This window comes from Dermacentor silvarum, chromosome 3 (assembly GCF_013339745.2).
Source record: "Dermacentor silvarum isolate Dsil-2018 chromosome 3, BIME_Dsil_1.4, whole genome shotgun sequence".
Classification (NCBI taxonomy): Eukaryota; Metazoa; Arthropoda; class Arachnida; order Ixodida; family Ixodidae; genus Dermacentor; species Dermacentor silvarum.
Genome location: NC_051156.1, coordinates 54721603 through 54741256, shown reverse-complemented (window position 1 = coordinate 54741256; position 19654 = coordinate 54721603). Strand labels below are relative to the sequence as shown.

Genomic DNA, 19654 nt, shown 5'->3' with positions numbered 1-19654 from the left:
TTTGGTGCTGTGACCTAGAGCGGGGGGTCCTTTCTTCCCTTTGTCGCGTCTGCAAGGCCATGAACATACAAAGAAGGAAGGATGCCCTTCACGAGGTTTATATTACCCGCCGTGTTCTGAATGTGCCAAGACTCGAGTAGTAGCCTTTTTCGCCAGTTTGTCTCTGTTTGACGGATTTGGGTTTCTTGGAAAGAAATCTTGTGGTCGGCGTCTTCGGAATGTTCGGCGACGGCGCTGCGTATTCGGTTGAATGTTCTGACGTCGTTTTCATGTTGTCTGATTCTTTCTTTTAGATTTTTGGTTTCCCCGATGTACGACGCCGGACAGTCGGCACAGCTGATTTTATAGACGACGCCTTGAGCTTTTTCTTTTGGTGGACGGTCTTTTGGTTTATGAATGAGGATATTCAAAGTGTTCATCGGTTTATGCGCCACTTTGAGGCCTTCTTTTTTCAATATTCGGCTGAGAGCTTCGCTGGTACCTTTGACGTATGGGATGGACACTCGTTTCTGTGGTCGAGGGGGAGTCAACGGTTGGAGGTCTCGTAGTTTGTTTTTTCTTTTTTGTTGTCGGGTTGTTTTTCGAATGAATTCCGTTGTGTAGCCGTTCCTTTTGAGTTCGTTGAGAACCGTTCTCCTTTCTTTATTTTGATCTGATTCCAATGTGCAATGAGTTTCGACTCTTTTCAATAAAGAATTTACGACTGATGCCTTGTGGTTTGCCGAATGGTTGGATGCGAAGTGTAGGTAGCGGCCTGTGTGGGTTGGTTTTCGGTAGACTGAGAATTTTAGATTTCCGTTGGTTCGTGTAACTTGTACATCTAGGAATGGTAACGATCCGTTTTGTTCGCGCTCCGACGTGAACTGTATATCCGGGTCTATGGAATTTAAATGGATCTGCAGGTTTTCGACTTGTGACTCCTTCACGATACAGAAGCAATCATCCATGTACGTGAGGAAAACTTTTGGCTTCGGGGAAAAAGTACTCAGAGCTCTGTCTTCGATATTTTTCATAGTTAGGTTAGCCTTGGTGACGGAAATTGAGGCCCCCATGGGAGTTACTTTCACCTGCTTGTAGTAGCTGCCTCGGAAGGTGAAGTAGGGATTTGATAGGCATAGCTCGAGAAGGCGGCAGATCTCGTCTACACTCAATGGGGTTCTCTTGTCCAGTGTGTCGTCGCGTTCCAGGGCATCCCTTGTTGCGGATATAGCTAACTGAATGGGTACTCTGGTGAACAAAGAGATCACATCAAAAGAGACCAGGCATTCATCATCTTCGAGGCGTACATTTGATATGAGCTTGATGAAGTTTTCGGGGTTGCGCACGTGGGATGCTGTCCTTCCGGTGAGTGGTGATATAATCCGGTGCAAGTATGCGGATAGTGATCGAAGTGGGGAGCATGGAAAGTCTGCGATTGGCCGTAAGGGGATTCCAGGTTTATGGAGTTTTGGCACGCTGTAAAAGGCTGGTGCGGACCTCTTCCTGCACATTAATTTTAGATAAAGATTTCGAGAACTTGGGTCGTTTCGGAAAATTTCGACCAGCGTCTTATTCAGTACTAATTGGGTCCTTGTGGTGGGGTCCTTTTTAATTTTTCGTAGTCTTGGCTGTTAAGGAGGGCGGACGCCTTTTCCTCGTAGTCCTGCATGTTTAACACGACGGTTGAGTTGCCCTTGTCCGCTGGTAGAATTACAATGTCCCTATCTTCCTTCAGTAATCGCAGCCCTCTTATTTCGTCAGACGACAAGTTTCTTTTTCTTCGGCGGTTGTTATTGCACCTTATTATGCCTATTGCTTTTAATCTGAGCGGTTCCCGCACTTTAGGGTCCAGCTGCTGGATGCCGCTCTCGAGGGCGGCGACAATCTTGGGCAGGGGGAGTTTATATGTGGTGATGTTGTATTTATGACCTTTTTTCAGTACTGAAGTCTCTTCTATTGTGAGCTTTCTCGATGATAAATTCGTTATTGCGTGCCTGTCCAACACTCCTGATTTTTCGGTTTGCTTGACTAAAGAAGAGAGTTTTTTCTTCTGCGTTTCGCGGTGTTTCTTTTCCTCTGAGGACGCAATGGTCTTCGCAAACGAATCAATTGATGAAAAAAGATGGGGTACCTTGTGTTCGAGCTGTCTTCTGGCGAAGAACGCGTCGACTTCTTTCATCCTAATCACTGTGTGGCACTCGTGTATCCGCGCTGTCACCAGTCTTTGCTGAGCCTTGTTGATGATGTCACGGCCTTCCGCTGTGTTGATAGGTTGGCGTAACTGGAGACTTCGTGGAACGATGATTTGGTCTTTGCATTTCCGGGTGAAGTCTAAGTGGGTCTTGAAGGTGGAGATGCCTTTCAGGGCTTTGATATAGTTCTTTGCAAGTTGCACTGCCTCTTGTCCGAAGTCTGCACGTATAGACTTGAAGCTAAACATTTCGACAGAATTACCTGTCTGGTTGGGAAAATTGATTAAGACTTAGAGATTGACTCCAACCAAATAAGGAAATTTACTAGCCCGACGTTTCGGAACCAATTCGGCTCCTTCTTCAGGGGGTATTCTTCGGAGGTGGCGGTGTGCCGCTTTTAAAGGTCCGTCGTAAAAAAGGAGAGGAAGGAGGAGAGAGCGTAAGGTGCGGAGACACTTGGCAGGGCACCTGTTCTAGACAGACAAAATAGGTGGTGGGCGTGGGGTGTGGAGGGGGGGGGGGGCTTTGGCGTCGCTGGTCGGCTGGGTTGACCGATGCTGGGCGCCCTTTAGTCGCGGGAATGCGTTGACGAGGGACAGGGGGGGACGAGTTGTTTTGGTGTTGCTGACCTAGAGCGGGGGGTCCTTTCTTCCCTTCGTCGCGTCTGCAAGGCCATGAACATACAAAGAAGGAAGAATGCCCTTCACGCGGTTTATATTACCCGCCGTGTTCTGAATGTGCCAAGACTCCAGTAGTAGCCTTTTTCGCCAGTTTGTCTCTGTTTGAAGGATTGGGGTTTCTTGGAAAGAAATCTTGTGGTCGGCGTCTTCGGAATGTTCGGCGACGGCGCTGCGTATTCGGTTGAATGTTCTGACGTCGTTTTCATGTTGTCTGATTCTTTCTTTTAGATTTCTGGTTTCCCCAATGTACGACGCTGGACAGTCGGCACAGCTGATTTTATAGACGACGCCTTGAGCTTTTTCTTTTGGTGGAAGGTCTTTAGGAATGGGGATATTCAAAGTGTTCATTGGTTTATGCGCGACTTTGAGGCCTTCTTTTTTCAATATTCGGCTGAGAGCTTCGCTGGTACCTTTGACGTATGGGATGGAATTCGTTTCTGTGGTCGAGGGGGAGTCAACGGTTGGAGGTCTCGTAGTTTTTTTTTCTTTTTTGTTTATGGGGTGGTTTTTCGAATGAATTCCGTTGTGTAGCCGTTCCTTTTGAGTTCTTTGAGAACCGTTCTGCTTTATTTCTTTTGATCTGATTCCAATGTGCAATGAGTTTCGACTCTTTTCAATAAAGAATTTACGACCGATGCCTTGTGGTTTGCCGGATGGTTTGATGCGAAGTGTAGGTAGCGGCCTGTGTGGGTTGGTTTTGGTAGACTGAGAATTTTAGATTGGCGTTTCTGCCGAATTGCCGAATTTTAGATTGCAACAAAAAAGAAAAAAAAACGAACTACGAGACCTCTAACCGTTGACTACTCCTCGACGGAGTTGAGTTGTTTTACGAATAAATGAAATGAGCAGATGTATTTTTAACGGTGAGTTATGCAGTGACACCACCATCTTTTTCAATTCAGGTCAGAGTGATGACGAGAGGCGTTCCCATTTTGATAGCCTCGATTCACCTGCTGGCAGCCAAACCTCAGAAATGAGCTCAAGTCGTAACTGTGTTTTCTGAATGATACAGTCTGTGTTCTTAGCAATGGAGTAGTGCAGTTCCTACAGGCACAGAGGGAAGGGAGGACGACTGAATGTTTATACATGTGCACATACCACATGGAATGTTTGTATATGTACATGTGATGGCATAACACGGAGCTGCTGATCATGTTGCACTCCACGTTTCCTTTTTCTTCGCTAGTCCAGTACCCGTGTGGAACCCAACAATAAACATTTGGTAAGCTCGCGTCCAACGGCCAAAGTCGAAGTGACGTCAGCGGTGTCATCTTGCTGCTGTCTTTACACGGCGACACATAGCGGTTCATCTTGCATAAACAAATTGGTTCCCCCGATTGTACGTTGCATATCCCAAACAATGCTATGTAGACAGGTACCAGCATAATGGTTTTCGTAACATCAGTGCGTGGGATCTACTTCATTTATTGTTTTGGATGGAGCAATTTGAAATTGCTTTGCCATGTGATGTAACAGTATGACCAAAAACGAAGGTTTTCTTATGTTCATGGTGATTACCGTTGTGAGCTGTTTCTTGCAGCAATTACTGGCTCTACCATGCCACCAGCAAAGCGGCCCAGGAACAGCACCTTGGTGCTGCCCGAGTTGCAGGAGCGGCAACATCAAAGGACAGCTGCACTTCTTCAAGAACAAAACGAAGTTCTGTTTGAGCAGCAGAAAGAGCTGCTACAACGGGAAAATGATAACTTTAAAGAAGTAATGGTGGGAATTACGGCATCATTCCCTCAAGGAACCCAAGCCATGATGGCACAATTGATGAGGCAGCCTGTGCCAGCATTTGGCCAGCCTGCAGCACCATTTGGGCAGATGCCCTTTTCGTTTGGCCAGCCTCTCCAACAAGAATTACTTTATGTCTTTTCTACACAACAGCCTCAGTGTCAAGGCAGTAGCCCGAGTAATAATGCGAACAAACAGGGAAGTGAGGAAGCTGTACTTCTGACAAATAAACACCGCTTTGAAAAACCGTGCTTCAAACTCTGTTTCATTTGACTGTCTTCATAACTTCACAAGATAGAATTCACCACGATGCACACCGAAGTGGAAAGTTCTCAGCCAAGAAATTGCAGAGGAAATCCCGCACATCACTAACAGAGCTTGTGTGCAGAGGTCTGGTTGAAGGCTCCTGGTAAAGCTCATCCTCAGATGACCTAACATCACCAATCCACGTATCAGTGACTGTCTCTCCTCTCTCTTCACAAATATTGTGCAAAATGCATGCAGCTACTATTACTATCGGCATAAATTTGCTACTGAAGAGAGCCGACATAAATGACACTCTCCATCGCCCCTTTAGCCTTCCAAAGGCATGGTCCACAACATTGCGGCCGCTACTGTGGTACACAATTAATGACTCCTGCTCCTTTGAGAGCCTTCCTTGTGACGAGGTGTATCCCTTCAGTATCCAAGGCAAACCAGGATGTGCAGGATCCCCCAATAGCATGAGTGGGATTGAACAGCCATTCAACATGATTTCTTGTCTTGGCAACAGCTCCTCGTTCCTTTGGAACAGTGTCGACAGCCTCAACAGGGATGCATCATGTGTACTTCCAGGGACATTGCAGGTAACTCTGCGAAATCTGAAACATATACATGTGCACTATAATTAGACACACGGTAAGAATATGGTTTCTAGGATTAACGACACTTCTATAAGAACCTACAAGTGAACTGTCTGTGTGCAATCTATTCACTAACATTATTTGGCCAGCGCTAATACAGTCCTTGCTACAGAAGAACTATGGTGCAAGCAAACAAACTTGTGGGAGGAAAGGCCACTGGCTTCCATGTTTAACACGAGAAAACTCCCAAGGGACAAAGAAAGCGGAATATTTTGTGAAATTAAACTTACCGCCCTCGATCGTCAACTACAGCCTGAATATTGTATGATGTCCACATTTTTCTGTTCACAAAGTCACTTTGGTGCCATGATAGGGATGTGGGTACCGTCGATTGCCCCAAATATTTCAGGGAGGTGGCACCTTGCTTCAAAGTTTCTGGCAATAGCTTGAGCTTCTGTGGCAGTAGGTAAACTTATGTACTTTTTCAAGTAATGCTGTACAAGCGATTGGCAGAAAATGTAAACACAATTTTTGACGCTGCTTTTGAGAACACCAAATTGATTCGCAACCACTATGTACTCACTGCAGCTGGCCATCTTGAAAAGGGCAATAGCCACTCTCTTTTGCACTGGTAGTGGTTGTTGCACACAATAAGTTTTTGGCGACAGGAATGGTTCCAAAAGTAGAACAAGTTCGTTGAATGAAGCTCGGCTCATTCTAAAGTTATCTTTCCAGTCCTCGTCGATGAACTCTGTTGCCACAATGCGATCCCACCAGTCATGCAAACGAGTCTTCATCCAGACACTTCTCTGCTTCCGGTTTTTTTCAGCAATGACCCTATAATAGATGAAACCATAAAATATTTCTAAAAAAGCTTCTAATGCAAAGTAGCACATAAATAATATTAAAATGTGCACAAACGTCACATGAAGTGTCAAATGTTGCTTGCCAAATGCGACCAAATGCGACAGAACTGGGTGATGTGTGTGCTGAGGGACGATGTGAGATAGCAGTGAAATTAAGAGCTTTTGAAGCCTGAAAAGCGTGCTACTCCCACGGCAGAAGCTGTTGTGATATGAATAAATAAATCTTGATGTTTACCGTTACCTTCCACAGCTGACACATTTGTTTTGGTCAGTTAAAATACATGTACAGGCCACACAAATGCAAACATCGTGATTGTGTGCCGCGAAAGAAAGCATCCGGTACTTTTCGCACTCGATGCAAAGCAAAGCAATCGCTTTTGTCCTGTTTCGACTATCGCGCTCAATAATGTTCTACATAGCGCTTCAAAGGCTTCATCCCGTGCGTTCTAGCCACAGCGCGGGCAGCGAAGGAAAGCGCTTTTACACTGGGGAATCCGGCGTCTACAGCGAACTGAATTCTCCTGCCGCCGACATTTGCGTCGTTCACACAGCTTGCTCACCGCGCCGCCGCAGCTCCCGATCAGACGCTTGTCGCGTCGGCGACCCCACGGCAGCTGCATGGAGCTTTGACAGGCGTTTCTCTCTGCTGCATCTAGTTTTGATACTCGGTGGCGCAAACTGATTTTATTCCCCACCGATCTGTAGTCAACAAAATAGAGAAAGCGCGACTCAGCCCGCGAGCTCGCCTCCGACAATGGGCAGTTCCCTCGGCGCCTGCTTCCCTCGGCGCTTGCCAAGGAGTCCGCTGGAACCAACCCCTCCCCCCGTAAGACCTATTCATCGGGCGAGGAGAAAAGGGCGCGCGACTTGCCATGCCTCCTCTCTGGCTTGTGCGAGCCGGCGCGGCGCGGCTCGAATGTGTTGCCGGTCGCGCGATGCGGAACGATTCGGAGGTGTTTTAGCTAGTTCTGACTGCAATTTATGAATGTCAGTTCTTACGAGGCCGTCGAACAACCACTGTGTAGCTTTTAGGTGCAGCAGCAGCTACAGTATCTGGAAATTTCTCTTGCATGTGCAAAAATGCGACGCGCCTCATCAGCCGCGGTGTGTGTATGTGTTGTGAACTATGTTGGATGTATCCGTTTGCCCCGCAGGGGCGTCTGCGCAAGCAGGCGTTTGGTGAGTTGCGCCACCACGTGCCCGAGCACAAGAGGGTTGGACCCTCCCGCGTGTAGCCGTGCGCGGCTGAGCCGTGTCTGGGGAAAGGGGGATCCTGGGGGTTGAGCCGATGCCGGGTGTTCGGACCTTTATGGCCCCCCGGCAGAGGCAACACACCCCTTTGGCCTCGGCTTCACATAGACGGCACCCCCGGACTGACCCACCCGGGGGAAATCGGTGGTTGCCTTTTCCTGTCCCCCTCTCCGATCTTTCTCTGCTCTATTTTTCTGTCTTCACTGTCCTGTCATCTCTTCTCTTCTGTTACTTCCTCAATTTCCATAGGCGGCTTGGGTTAACCTTGTGTAGGTGCCCTCCCTTGGGTTTATATATAAGGTTATAGCGGCAATGTACGGCTGGCGCCTGCAGCCTTACACGTTAAGTGCTGCAGCGTCCCCTTGTTGGACTCCGTGGTGGGTGGCTGCCATTGCTGCCGAAATACACCAAACTGCTATGGGAACACCCGCTTTTCCCCGACTTCTTGATCGTCTCCCTCAGAAGAGGGGACGCACCGATGAGATTCTGAACTTGTTCACCAGACCTAAAAGACATTTTCCCCCGATTCCAAGTAGTACATAGTGAAAGAACCGAAAAACTAGCAAGAACCATATCCCCATTTGTAGTTGCAAAAAGCTTGACCAACACGCTAGGTCCTGGCTACAAAGTCACCAAAATGCCAAGCGGGGATCTTCTGCTTGAGCTACGGGATAAGGAGCAATACAACAGACTCGGCAAGCTTGTTACTTTTGGTGATGTCCCAGTTTCCGTTTCACCGCATCGATCAATGAACACAGTACGGGGGGTAGTATCTGAAGCAGACCTCATCGACCTATCTGAAACCGAACTGTTGGAAGGATGGAAGGAACAAAATGTCACGAATGTGCAGCGCATTGTTATGAGACGGGACAATAAAGAAATTCGCACGAAACACCTGATACTTACCTTTGAATTGAGCGTTTTGCCACAAAGCATTGAAACAGGGTACACAAAGACATCCGTAAGACCATACATCCCAAATCCTAGGCGATGCTACCAATGCCAAAGATTTGGCCATGGCTCGCAGAGCTGCCGTGGTCGACTCACCTGTGCTAAGTGTGGAGCACAAGGTCATGCCTCAGACAATTGCGAGGCCACACCTCACTGCGTTAATTGCGATGGTGAGCCATCCAGCGTACTCCCGCTCCTGTCCAAGCTGGAAAAAAGAAAAGAAATCCTAACACTGAAAGTCCGTGAAAACATATCGTTCAGGGAAGCACGCAAAAGGTGCTCACCATTCCACACTACCACTATGCTGATGCGGCGCGTCAAGGGGCAGCGTCGCAGCGGCTACTGCCACCTGCCCAGCCCGCGCGCAGCGAGCTGTCGCTTGTGGCTCCTGCCCCCAGGGTGGAAGGAGCTAAGTCCTACTCCACCCAACCAGCAAACAGTCCGGTTACCGTAGGGTTGCCGGCACAGTCAACAGTCCTCGGTGGCAGCCTGCGCTACGCGTAGCTAAACCCGCAGGCCCGCCAGCAGCTCCCACGGTGGGTGCAGTCAAGGCTGCCTCACCCTCACCGGCCACAGCTAGCGCTAGCAACAGCCGGCACAGCTCAGGCCCAAAGGCAGCCCCATCGACCTCAGGGCTAGTGGGCGCGAAATGTCCTCCGTCCTTCGCGGCGAGACTTTCTCCGCGAAACATCTCGCTCGCAAGAGCGCGTGTCCGGCGCCTCACAAGAGGCAATGGACACTACACCCATCCCGACGGCGCACCAAGCGCCTAAGGAGCGGCGAGGCTCCCTCGACCGCTTCAGAAAGGACAAATCTCGAGTTACAGGGGCCTGGAAAGGGCTCTGTAATCTAAAGCAACATTTCCTTGTTTAGTACACACAGCACCAATTTACTTTAATTATGGATACACAAATCATTCAATGGAACGTCAGAGGCCTTCTTAGGAACCTCGACGATGTCCAAGAACTTATTTACCAACACAATCCAAAAGTGCTGTGTGTACAGGAAACGCACTTAAAATCGAAACATACAAATTTTCTCCGACAGTATGTTACATTTCGTAAAGATCGCGATGATGCCATCGCATCATCAGGCGGTGTTGCCATTGTAATTCACAAAAGCATAGCATGTCAACGTTTGCAGCTACAAACGCCCCTTGAAGCAGTGGCAGTTCGACTTGTTCTTCTAAACAAGCTCATCACCATCTGCTCACTTTACATACCCCCCCATTACCACTTACATAAACACGAATTTCAGTCCCTTATAGATGAATTGCCAGAACCCTATCTTGTTCTTGGCGATTTCAATGCGCACAGTAGTCTGTGGGGCGACTCTCGTATCGATGCGCGAGGTCGTCTTGTTGAACAATTTCTTTTCTCCTCTGGCGCGTGTCTCCTGAACAAGAAGGAACCTACATTTTACTGTCTCGCAAACAGAACCTCTTCTTCTATTGATCTTAGCATAGCTTCCCCGTCTCTATTATCTGAACTTAAATGGGAAGTTACCAAACATCCGTACGGGAGCGATCACTTCCCAATACTACTGCGAACAACCAAAACTGAGCCGTCACCACAAGCCCCTCGATGGAAGATTGACACAGCCGATTGGGAGAAATTTCGAAATCTTACTAGTAGCATCTCCTGGGCCAACATGTCTTCGTTAGGAACTGATGCTGCTGTGGAATATTTTACTTCCTTCATAATTGATGCCGCTTCTAAATGCATATCCGAAATAAGTGGTGCGGCATGCAAACGCCGTGTCCCATGGTGGAACGACGAATGTAGGAACGTTCGTAGAAAACAGAACAAAGCGTGGGGGTTGCTACGCGATTCTCCTACTGCAGAGAATCTTATCAATTTTAAGAAGGTAAAGTCCGAAGGCAGGAGAACGCGCCGACAGGCCAGAAGAGAGAGCTGGCAGAAGTTTTTATCAAGTATACACTCGTATACAGATGAGGCCAAAGTCTGGAACAGGGTTAACAAGGTGAGAGGACGACAAACATATTCACTCCCTTTGGTAAACACACAGGGCGACAGCTTGGAAGACCAAGCAAACCACCTGGGTGCACACTTTGAACATGTGTCCAGTTCATTGCACTATTCCCCAGAATTTACAAAACACAAAGCAGCAATAGAAAAACAAAAACTAGACCGAAAGAGCACCGGGAACGAGCCTTATAACTTGCCTTTCTCTTTAGCAGAGCTTCAGGCATCACTCGCCTGTTGCAACCAATCTGCCCCAGGCCCTGACCGCATATTATATGAAATGTTGAAGAACCTGCCCTCTGAAACGAAGAAAACCCTTCTCTGTCTGTATAACTCTATATGGATCTCCGGCGAGCTCCCCTCTGCCTGGAGAGAGGCCATAGTGATCCCTATCCTGAAGCAGGGGAAGGATCCATCGTCTGTATCGAGTTATCGGCCGATAGCGCTAACAAGCTGTCCCTGCAAAGTCTTCGAAAAAATGATAAACCGTCGCCTATTACATTTCCTTGAATCAAACAAACTGCTTGACCCATACCAGTGCGGCTTTCGCGAGGGTCGGTCCACCACTGACCATTTGATACGTATCGAGGCGCAGATACGCGAAGCTTTTGTTCACAAACAGTTCTTTCTGTCTGTATTCCTAGACATGGAAAAGGCCTATGACACCACATGGCGGTTTGGAATACTGAGAGACCTCTCCCACTTTGGTATACGTGGTAATATGTTAAATATGATTGAAAGTTATCTGCTGAATCGCACATTCCGTGTCCGAGTTGGCAATGTTCTATCACGACCTTTTGTGCAGGAAACTGGTGTACCCCAGGGAGGCGTGCTCAGCTGCACACTCTTTATCGTTAAAATGAACACGCTTCGTGCTTCGTTACCACCCGCTATTTTTTATTCCATCTATGTGGACGATATACAAATAGGATTCAAGTCCTGTAACCTCGCAGTGTGCGAGAGACAGGTACAGCAGGGGTTGAACAAAGTGTCAAAGTGGGCAGACGAAAACGGGTTCAAAATAAACCCCCACAAAAGTTCTTGTGTTCTTTTCACCAGGAAGAAAGGTCTCGTTGCAGATCCCACTATCGAAATGTATGGACAACAAATACCTATAAACAAAGATCACAAATTTTTAGGCATCATACTTGACTGTAAGCTTACTTTCATCAACCACATAAAACATCTCAAGGCGAAATGTCTAAGAACAATGAACTTACTGAAAATTTTATCTCACACATCCTGGGGCACCGACAGGAAGTGTTTAATGAATCTTCACAAGAGCCTCATTCGGTCACGATTGGACTACGGTGCCGTAGTATATCACTCTGCCGCCCCTAGCGCGCTAAAAATGCTAGATCCTGTCCACCATCTAGGTATCCGCCTGGCCACTGGCGCATTCAGAACAAGCCCCGTCGAAAGTTTTATACGTGGAATCGAATGAGTGGTCACTCCACCTCCAGAGAACATACATCAGCTTCACCTATTTTCTCAAAGTGCACTCCGATCGGGAACATCCTTGTTTTACAGCCCTTAATGATTTGAAGTGTTCAACGCTTTTCTATAATCGACCCTCTATGAGGCGGCCTTTCTCACTGCGTGTAAGAGAACTTAGGGAAGAGATGGATGTCCCACTTCTAGAACATCGCCTAATGCCTCCAGCTAAGCTGTCACCGCCCTGGGAGTGGCAGGTGATAGAATGTGATCTATCCTTTGTAGAGGTCACAAAGCATGCTCCCGACCTCGAAATTGCAATGCATTTCCGCGAACTTCAATCGAAGTACTCGTGCTCGGAATTCTATACCGACGCATCCAAGTCCCATGCTGGCGTATCTTACGCCGCGGTTGGCCCCTCTTTTTCAAAATCCGACGTATTAAACCCCCTAACAAGCATTTTCACCGCAGAAGCCTATGCAGTACTGTCTGCGGTGAAGCATATAGAGAAATTGAAACTACAAAAGGCAATAATATTCACAGACTCGTTGAGTCTTGTAAAAGCGCTAACATCTTTACAAAAGCATAAGAATCCTGTTGTTATCGAGCTTTACTCACTCTTGTGTAACATTTACCAATCTCGTAGACATGTAATAATATGCTGGGTGCCTGGCCATAGAGGCATCGAGGGCAATGTGCTAGCAGACCAGTTGGCCACATCAACTACATCGCAAGCTATTAATCCTGCCGCTGCTATTTCCTCCACAGATCTGAAGCCTTTTTTGCGAAGGAAACTGCGAGGCCACTGGCAGCGTCTGTGGGACGCTGAAACAACTAATAAGCTCCACTTGATTAAGCCACAGTTAGGTTTCTGGCCCTGTACAACTAAAACACGACGAACTGATGTCCTATTCTGTCGTCTCAGAATAGGACACACATATGGTACTCACAATTTTCTATTGAATGGAAATGATCCTCCAACATGTGGTAGATGTGGCGACAGGCTCACCGTCCTCCACGTCCTCTTGGAGTGTCGGGAAGCCGAAAGAGAAAGAAAGAAACATTTTCCTCTCGCATATCGCTATTGTGTCCCCCTGCATCCCGCTATGTTTCTCGGTAAAGAACCACTTTTTAGCACCAACGCAGTCCTTGCTTTCTTGAAAGATGTTGTGTTACATGTTATTAGTCCAATAAGTTCGTAGCGCATCCTCTCTCTAGAGGATGTTGCTGCGATAGTTTTTTAACTGCACATGCCTCCAGGCCCTTGTGTTTCAAGGGCTCTGTTTAGGCACTTGTGCTTCTGGCCAATTCTTGTATCTTAAATTTTTTGTAACTCGTATCATTTTTTCGCAATGCATTGTTCATGTCCATAGTACACATAATCACTCATTGCATAATCCTATTACTTATAGATTTTACGCACTTTACAGCGACTGATTTTAGGCCCCTTTACAGCCATGCCACATCTAATGTTCATATAATTCCCTATTCACCTACCACTAACAAGCCATTACCATCGTCTTGATACGAACTAATACTGTCATGGCGCTCTTTGGCCATACCTGGCCCTTGCGCCACTAAACTCCAACAATCATCAACGACACTACTGAAACGCGACGGCTATCTCTACGTGTCTCGACACAATCAGTACACGGCTGAGGTAATGAGCAGTGACAGGATTTTTGTTTTATTGCTTGCGCTAGAACGCGTCATATTCTGACAACCGTTAAACAGTTGCATTGCTTCATCTAGAGGTCGTGTCGCGCAGTAAGCTTTAATTTTATTGTGTCAGAATAACGCCTTTATAACAATGAAATTATCAAGAACTGTATTGATAGGTGACTTTTAGACATTCAGATGTTTTTTATGCTGCTTACGTGCCGATAACATTGGAATTCGAGTTGTCTGCTTTTGTGAAAGCACACTCTTGGCAAGAGTGCTCGCAAATATTTCTAAAGCTTTCTGAATATTTTGAGCTGCTCCTATGACACGATAGTCTATTGACATGCCATTCATGGCAACCACCCATACCAGCACAAAGCATTTGTATGAGTCAAAAGACTATCATATTGCAGTCCCTTGAAGTGTCTGTGACGCGCCAGTTTTACCTGCCCTCAAATGAAGGGTGGGGGAGATATTAAACCTGCGCTGTGGCTCAGAGTAAATGGTTGAAATGCTGACCAGACCACGACATTCAACAATGTTTCTACCTTTCTGTCCCGAATTTTCCTTATTTAGAACCGTATCGAACGTGCGTGCTTCACAAGAAGGAGCAACCAGCCAGGACAGCACGGCGGAGGAGCTGCTGAATACCATGTGCGGCACCGCCAGTGTGTCTCCGTTGCCCTCTGAGGACAGCTTCGACCAGGAGCAAGCAGGCCAAGCGGACCAGTACAGCGTTGAACTGGTTTCTCTACAGGCTGATCGACGCACTTGTGTTGGGACAGTGCCTTGAAGTGTTCAGAAAAAGCGCAAAAAGAATGATGATTTTGACCAGCAGCCACCTAAAGGAAAAAATGACAGAAAATGAGGCATTTGGCCTTTCTATCGGTTTGACATTGGACAGGCTGGCCAAGCAAGTAGCAGCTAAGTGCAAAGCACGGTTAATGGAGGTAATTGCAGAGTTTGACATTTTATCTCTTTTAAAAATATGCAGCAGCTACCTTCATTGATCCTGTTAACTCATGTTAAAAGACGGGACAGCAGTACGTAGTTTTTTTGTCTTATACAATGAGTCTGCAGAAGCACTGTACCATAATTTTTATCCCGTTGCATTTATCAAGAAGCGCGACAGTGCTGTTGTTTACCAAGAGCGTAGTTGCAGCTGTATTGACGTTTGCATTTCTACCCTAAATTAAGCAAGTGTTCATGTGCCTTCAGATTTCATTCAAACCAATTTTTTATAGTAGCATACTTGATTACTTTCCCATTTTTCATGAAACGTAGCCATGCTGCTTTCATCCCATCAATCTATATGTTGTTTTCTTTGATGGCAGCCTGAATGAGATTACTTTTTTTTAAAGTTCACTTGCAGTATCTGTGCATGTACTGTGCAGCTTAAGCTAGAGGGTGAAAGTACCTTTGTATACTCACATGTGCTAGTAAAGCAAAGTGCAATCCATACTTTCCTTACACTTGGTTGCAACAGCGTGTTGCATTTCAAAGGAATATATTTGTTTGGCTCGGAAGTACCAGATCCATTGTAGGCAGGTCTTTTCTACATTTCCTTTGTAAATTTGTGTTCTGAACTAGCGTGAGTGAGATCACACTACGTATCCGTGTGTGCAGACAGCTTGTGTTCTTACTATACGATAAGGCTGCATCATCATGTTGGATTTAAAAGTGTGTACTATGTGCCTTGAAGTGATATATCTGTGATAGCAATTTTTAAACATATTTTTACTCATGTGTACCTGCTAGGGTAATTCACAATACATTTTGACGCTCATATGTGCAGGTGTAGCTATTTTCCTTGCACTTGGCTGCAGCCGCATGCGGTATTTTAAATAGTACAATGCTCATTGTGTCTTGAAGTGACAAATATATTCTAGTAACGTCTTTTTACACATGCTTTGTACGGAACTAACGCAATTCAGATCACTTTTATATATTCGCAAGTGTACTTTGCTTGCATTTTCATATGCAAGGCTGCATGTTGTAACGAGTGCAATACATATATGTGTCTGTGTTTTCAAGTGACAAAGCTATTCTAGTCAGGGTTTTAATACATTTCCTTTTTACATGTTTTGTACTGAACGAACACGATAAGATTATTTTTACATACTCTCGTGTGCAGTTTGCTCGTATTGTCCTGTATAAGGCTGCAGTGTCATGTTGGATCTAAATAAGGGCAATATGTTTAGAATGTCAAAAAGTATAGCTAGTCATCAGAGATTCATTGCAGCAAAAGATGAGGCGGGGCAGACACAGGCACAAGAGAAGAGAAAACGACTAAACGTCGTACATGTCTTTACACCGCGTTTGATCTGTCATTTTCTCTTGTGTCTGTGTCTGCACGCCCAACCTTTTTCTTCGATGAGGGCAGTATATTGCTCTTTTGGCCTTGGAATGAGGAGCCTATCCTAGTCAGGTTATTTTGTCGATTTGTTTTGAAAAGTGTGGTGCAGCATGAGCCCAATTTAGATTGTTTGCACTCGCAGTTTCTATTTTATCACCCATTGCTTTACGATTACCTACCTGTCTGAAAACTTGCTACGAGTATTTCGTTAATGCTATACATGGAAACTAAGCCTTGTCATGTGCTGTGCACACCACCAGTCATTCCACTGTTGTAATGCCTAAAAATCAATAAAGATGAAGCCTACAGTATTCGAAGTTTATTTATTTTAAAGATACTGTATATGTTTGAGCAAGTAAACCAAGCAGCTCGGGTTACTAGATACATATCTTTACACAGCAGCAATGTACACTAAAACATAAAAGAACACAAGATCGGCCAGAATATAAAAGTGATTTAGCAGCGCTAAAGCAATAAAAGTAAACATCACGAAAGCACACAATACAGATACAAATTAACGTTGTCACAAACTATTATTGCAACTGTTGACAGCCTCGTGCAAGATTTATACCAAATGGAGGCAAAACAACAATAGCACAGGTGCAGAAAACATCCAGGAGTCACTCAGTTCCGCCTAATCACTTTAACCTGCCATGGCACAGAGCCTGCTGCAGACAAGAAGTAATTTGAAATGTCATCTCTGAGTGACATGGCTGTAGGAGAGGATCGATTACTGCTAGACACTGCAGTCGCTCCAACCGGTGTGATGGCATGCCTCCAATACCCATCCTGTATTTCCTCGCCACACACTGTGTCACCATAGCCTGCAGGACAGTACGCCGAATCTACCATCAAGAAGTTGTGCAAGCACACTGCTGCCTTCACCATGTCAGTGAGGAGTTCAGGCTGTCCCGTGACAGTGCCTAGAAAAGCCCTCCACCGCGACACAAGGATTCCAAATGCGTTCTCCGCGCACCTTCTCGCCCTTGATAGACGATAATTAAAAATTCTTTTCCTTTCGTCCAACTGCCTTCCTGGGTACGGACGCATTAGATATGTGCGCAACGGAAATGTTGCGTCACCTACCATAAAAACTGGCCACCCATTGACTGCTGTAGGGAGCTCCAAACTTCCATGCTCAAAAACTTCTCTAATAGAGCTGTCATTAAAGAAAGCACCATCTGAAGTCCTTCCTTGTGCCCCGACTTCGACAAGAGTAAACCGGTAGTCTGCATCAGCCACGGCAAGCAGAACAATGGAGTAGAAGCCTTTATAGTTGAAATAATCTGACCCGCTGTTATCAGGGCACTGAATTGCAAAGTGCTTGCCATCTATGCTTCCGACTACATTTGGAAAATTCCACTTTGAGCTATATGCCCGGCGAATTTTGACCCAATCAGCAGCTGCTGGGGGCTTCAGGACGAGCGGCGATAGGCAGTCCCATATCGCCGGTAGCGTTTCTTTTAAAATTCCAGCAACCGCTGTAGCGTGCATACAGTAGCTCATTGCGATGTCTTGCATTGAGGCACCTGTTGCCAGAAACCTGGAAAATCACCAATAGTAAAATAAGTTCACAAAATATGTGATGAAAACTTTCTCGAATGTTTAGTTACAATAATCACTTCAACGCCTTATGCATTAACATTTATAAAACTTCAATAAAAGGGAACAGTGCGCAATAAAAAAAGATTACAGATAGGAATTGCTATGCTGAGGTGGCGTCAGAACAATGAACTCACCTTAAAGTCACTGCCAGCCTTTCCGCAGGGCGTATCGGTCTCCTGTGGTTAGGCGCATGCAGTATTCTCTCGTACACTAAGCTCAACAGGTGATCGAACTTCGCTTTGGTCATTCTGCGAAAGCAAGTGTTTTGTGTGAGTTACATTTATCGCCCCCAATCTTCCACTGCGGGGTATAATGGTAGCTGTAATAGAGGGCTCCGCATTAATTTCGAGCATATGCATTACAGCGCATGCATTAAAACGCAATCCACGTGGGCGTTTTTTTTTATTTCGCCACCACCGAAATGCAGCCCCCACGACCGGGAGCAGAACGCATCGGAGCCATCTGCAAACCTGCCGACACGATTTTTTTTAGCGTTTCCCGCGTTATAACAACGACACTTTTCAACACACATGCAGGTCACAATGAAAGGCCCATCGCGGATAATGCAGAGACAGGTGTTAAACAAACAGTATTATCCCTTACCTGAAATACTTAAAGTGGTACTCAGGGTCCACTTGGCGGAGCTCCTGCACCAGCTGGTGGTAGTCGCCGAGTTGAGGGCGCTTGTCAAAAAGCTCTCGTATGTACATGGTCCGCTTCCGTTTTTTGCGTAGCCGACGCACTAGCAATATGAGTGCGATATTCTGGCTGTGAGGGCGAGTTAACGTCATGCCGTAAATGCAGTCAAACAGCGCACAGAGCGAGAAAAAGCGCGCGCAAACTCGGACGGCGCGGGCACATTCTGTCACAAAGCGAGAATGCGCATGCGCCATGGAAACAGCTGATCGCGCGGCCGTGATGTAGCGCTCCCAGACACAGAGATGGCGCTAGCAGCGCGCGTTGCGCGCGCTGAACTGTAGAGGAGGCAAATTTTGCACGGGCTGGCGTGGCTGGCGTAGCGTATCCGACTTCGCCTGCCGCGGCCTGGCGCGCCGAAAACGCCGGAGTATATCTTGGCCTTAAGGTTTAACCTTACCGCCGTGTCGTGGGCCTTCTGGACGGCCTGTACTTGATCTAAAAGCACTCCACTGTGAAGCACTCGCCGCCACCAGTCTCTTTCCTTGTCGCTCTCTGTGAAAGCCACAGGACATTGCCAAAGCATATGATCCAGAGTAATGATGCAGTTACACTTATCGCAATTGATTGGTACCTCTCTTTCTGGATATAGCTTGTTAATAAAGTTTGGACTAGGATAAGTTCTTGTCTGTAACAATCTGAGTCACCGCTTGAGCTCTATTGAGCTTAGCGTGTGGCACTGGAAATTCCCTTCTGTTCATGTAGGAATGCTTCGTGACTTCATTATATGTATGTAATCGGTCCCTGTTGTTATTAGCCTATTATTAGGGTCCTGGTCGCGTAGTGCACGGATAGTAAGTCCTCGTGCAGCTGCGTTAGCCATCTCGTTCAAATTCCTCCGAGATGGATCGACAGACCCCATGTGTGCAGGAAACCAGCGGATTTCGATCCCTTGGCTGTCCATCTCACCGATCAGCTGGGCAGCCCTTTGGGTTACAAAGCCTTTGGTAAAATGTCTAATAGCCATCTTAGAGTCACTGTAAGTTCGTGTTCACTTATTATTCCTTAAAGCCAATGCTATCGCTACTTGTTCTGCCACTGTCGCTTCTTTAGTCATGATAGTAATAGCATCCCGAGTGAGTCCATCTATCTGCATCTACTACTACTGCCGTAAAGGCTTTCTTTCCTCTGACCCATGCAGCATCCACAAAACCGCATGTTCTCTGTCCTGTTCTATCTCCTGCAGGAGAGCTTTGGCCCTTGCCTTTCTTCTTTCCAGGTTGTGCACCGCGTGCATATTTCTGGGAAAAGGAGTCATCTTGATGATCTCTCTTATGCTATATTTTAGTTCTACTGTGTCTTCCAAATTTTTGGATTCGCTTACCTCTTTTGGAACCTTACCTCTTCGAGTATTGCTCTACCTGACCTTGTTTCGGAAAGCCTCTCTCTGTGGGCAATTTGCTGAGCTTCAATTATTT

At 46.4% G+C, this 19654-nt stretch overlaps 2 protein-coding genes across 2 annotated transcripts in view; one reads left to right on the top strand and one right to left on the bottom strand.

Annotated features, from left to right (window-relative positions):
- The window catches only part of LOC119445441 (probable GDP-L-fucose synthase), a 10670-nt gene extending 6149 nt beyond the window's left edge, over positions 1–4521 (top strand). Inside the window, 1 exon segment of the mRNA XM_049664560.1 lies at positions 4392–4521. Coding sequence (XP_049520517.1) covers positions 4392–4521 — 130 coding nt within the window.
- A 59-nt stretch (positions 4522–4580) lies between these two features.
- Positions 4581–18492, bottom strand: LOC125944233 (putative nuclease HARBI1). Its single transcript, XM_049664559.1, has 4 exons — positions 18144–18492; positions 17675–17788; positions 17022–17478; positions 4581–4658 (listed from the first exon to the last, which is right to left on the bottom strand). Exons 1-4 carry the CDS (start codon positions 18431–18433, stop codon positions 4581–4583), a joined length of 939 nt encoding a protein of 312 aa, XP_049520516.1. The 5' UTR covers positions 18434–18492.
- Positions 18493–19654: the final 1162 nt, after the last annotated feature.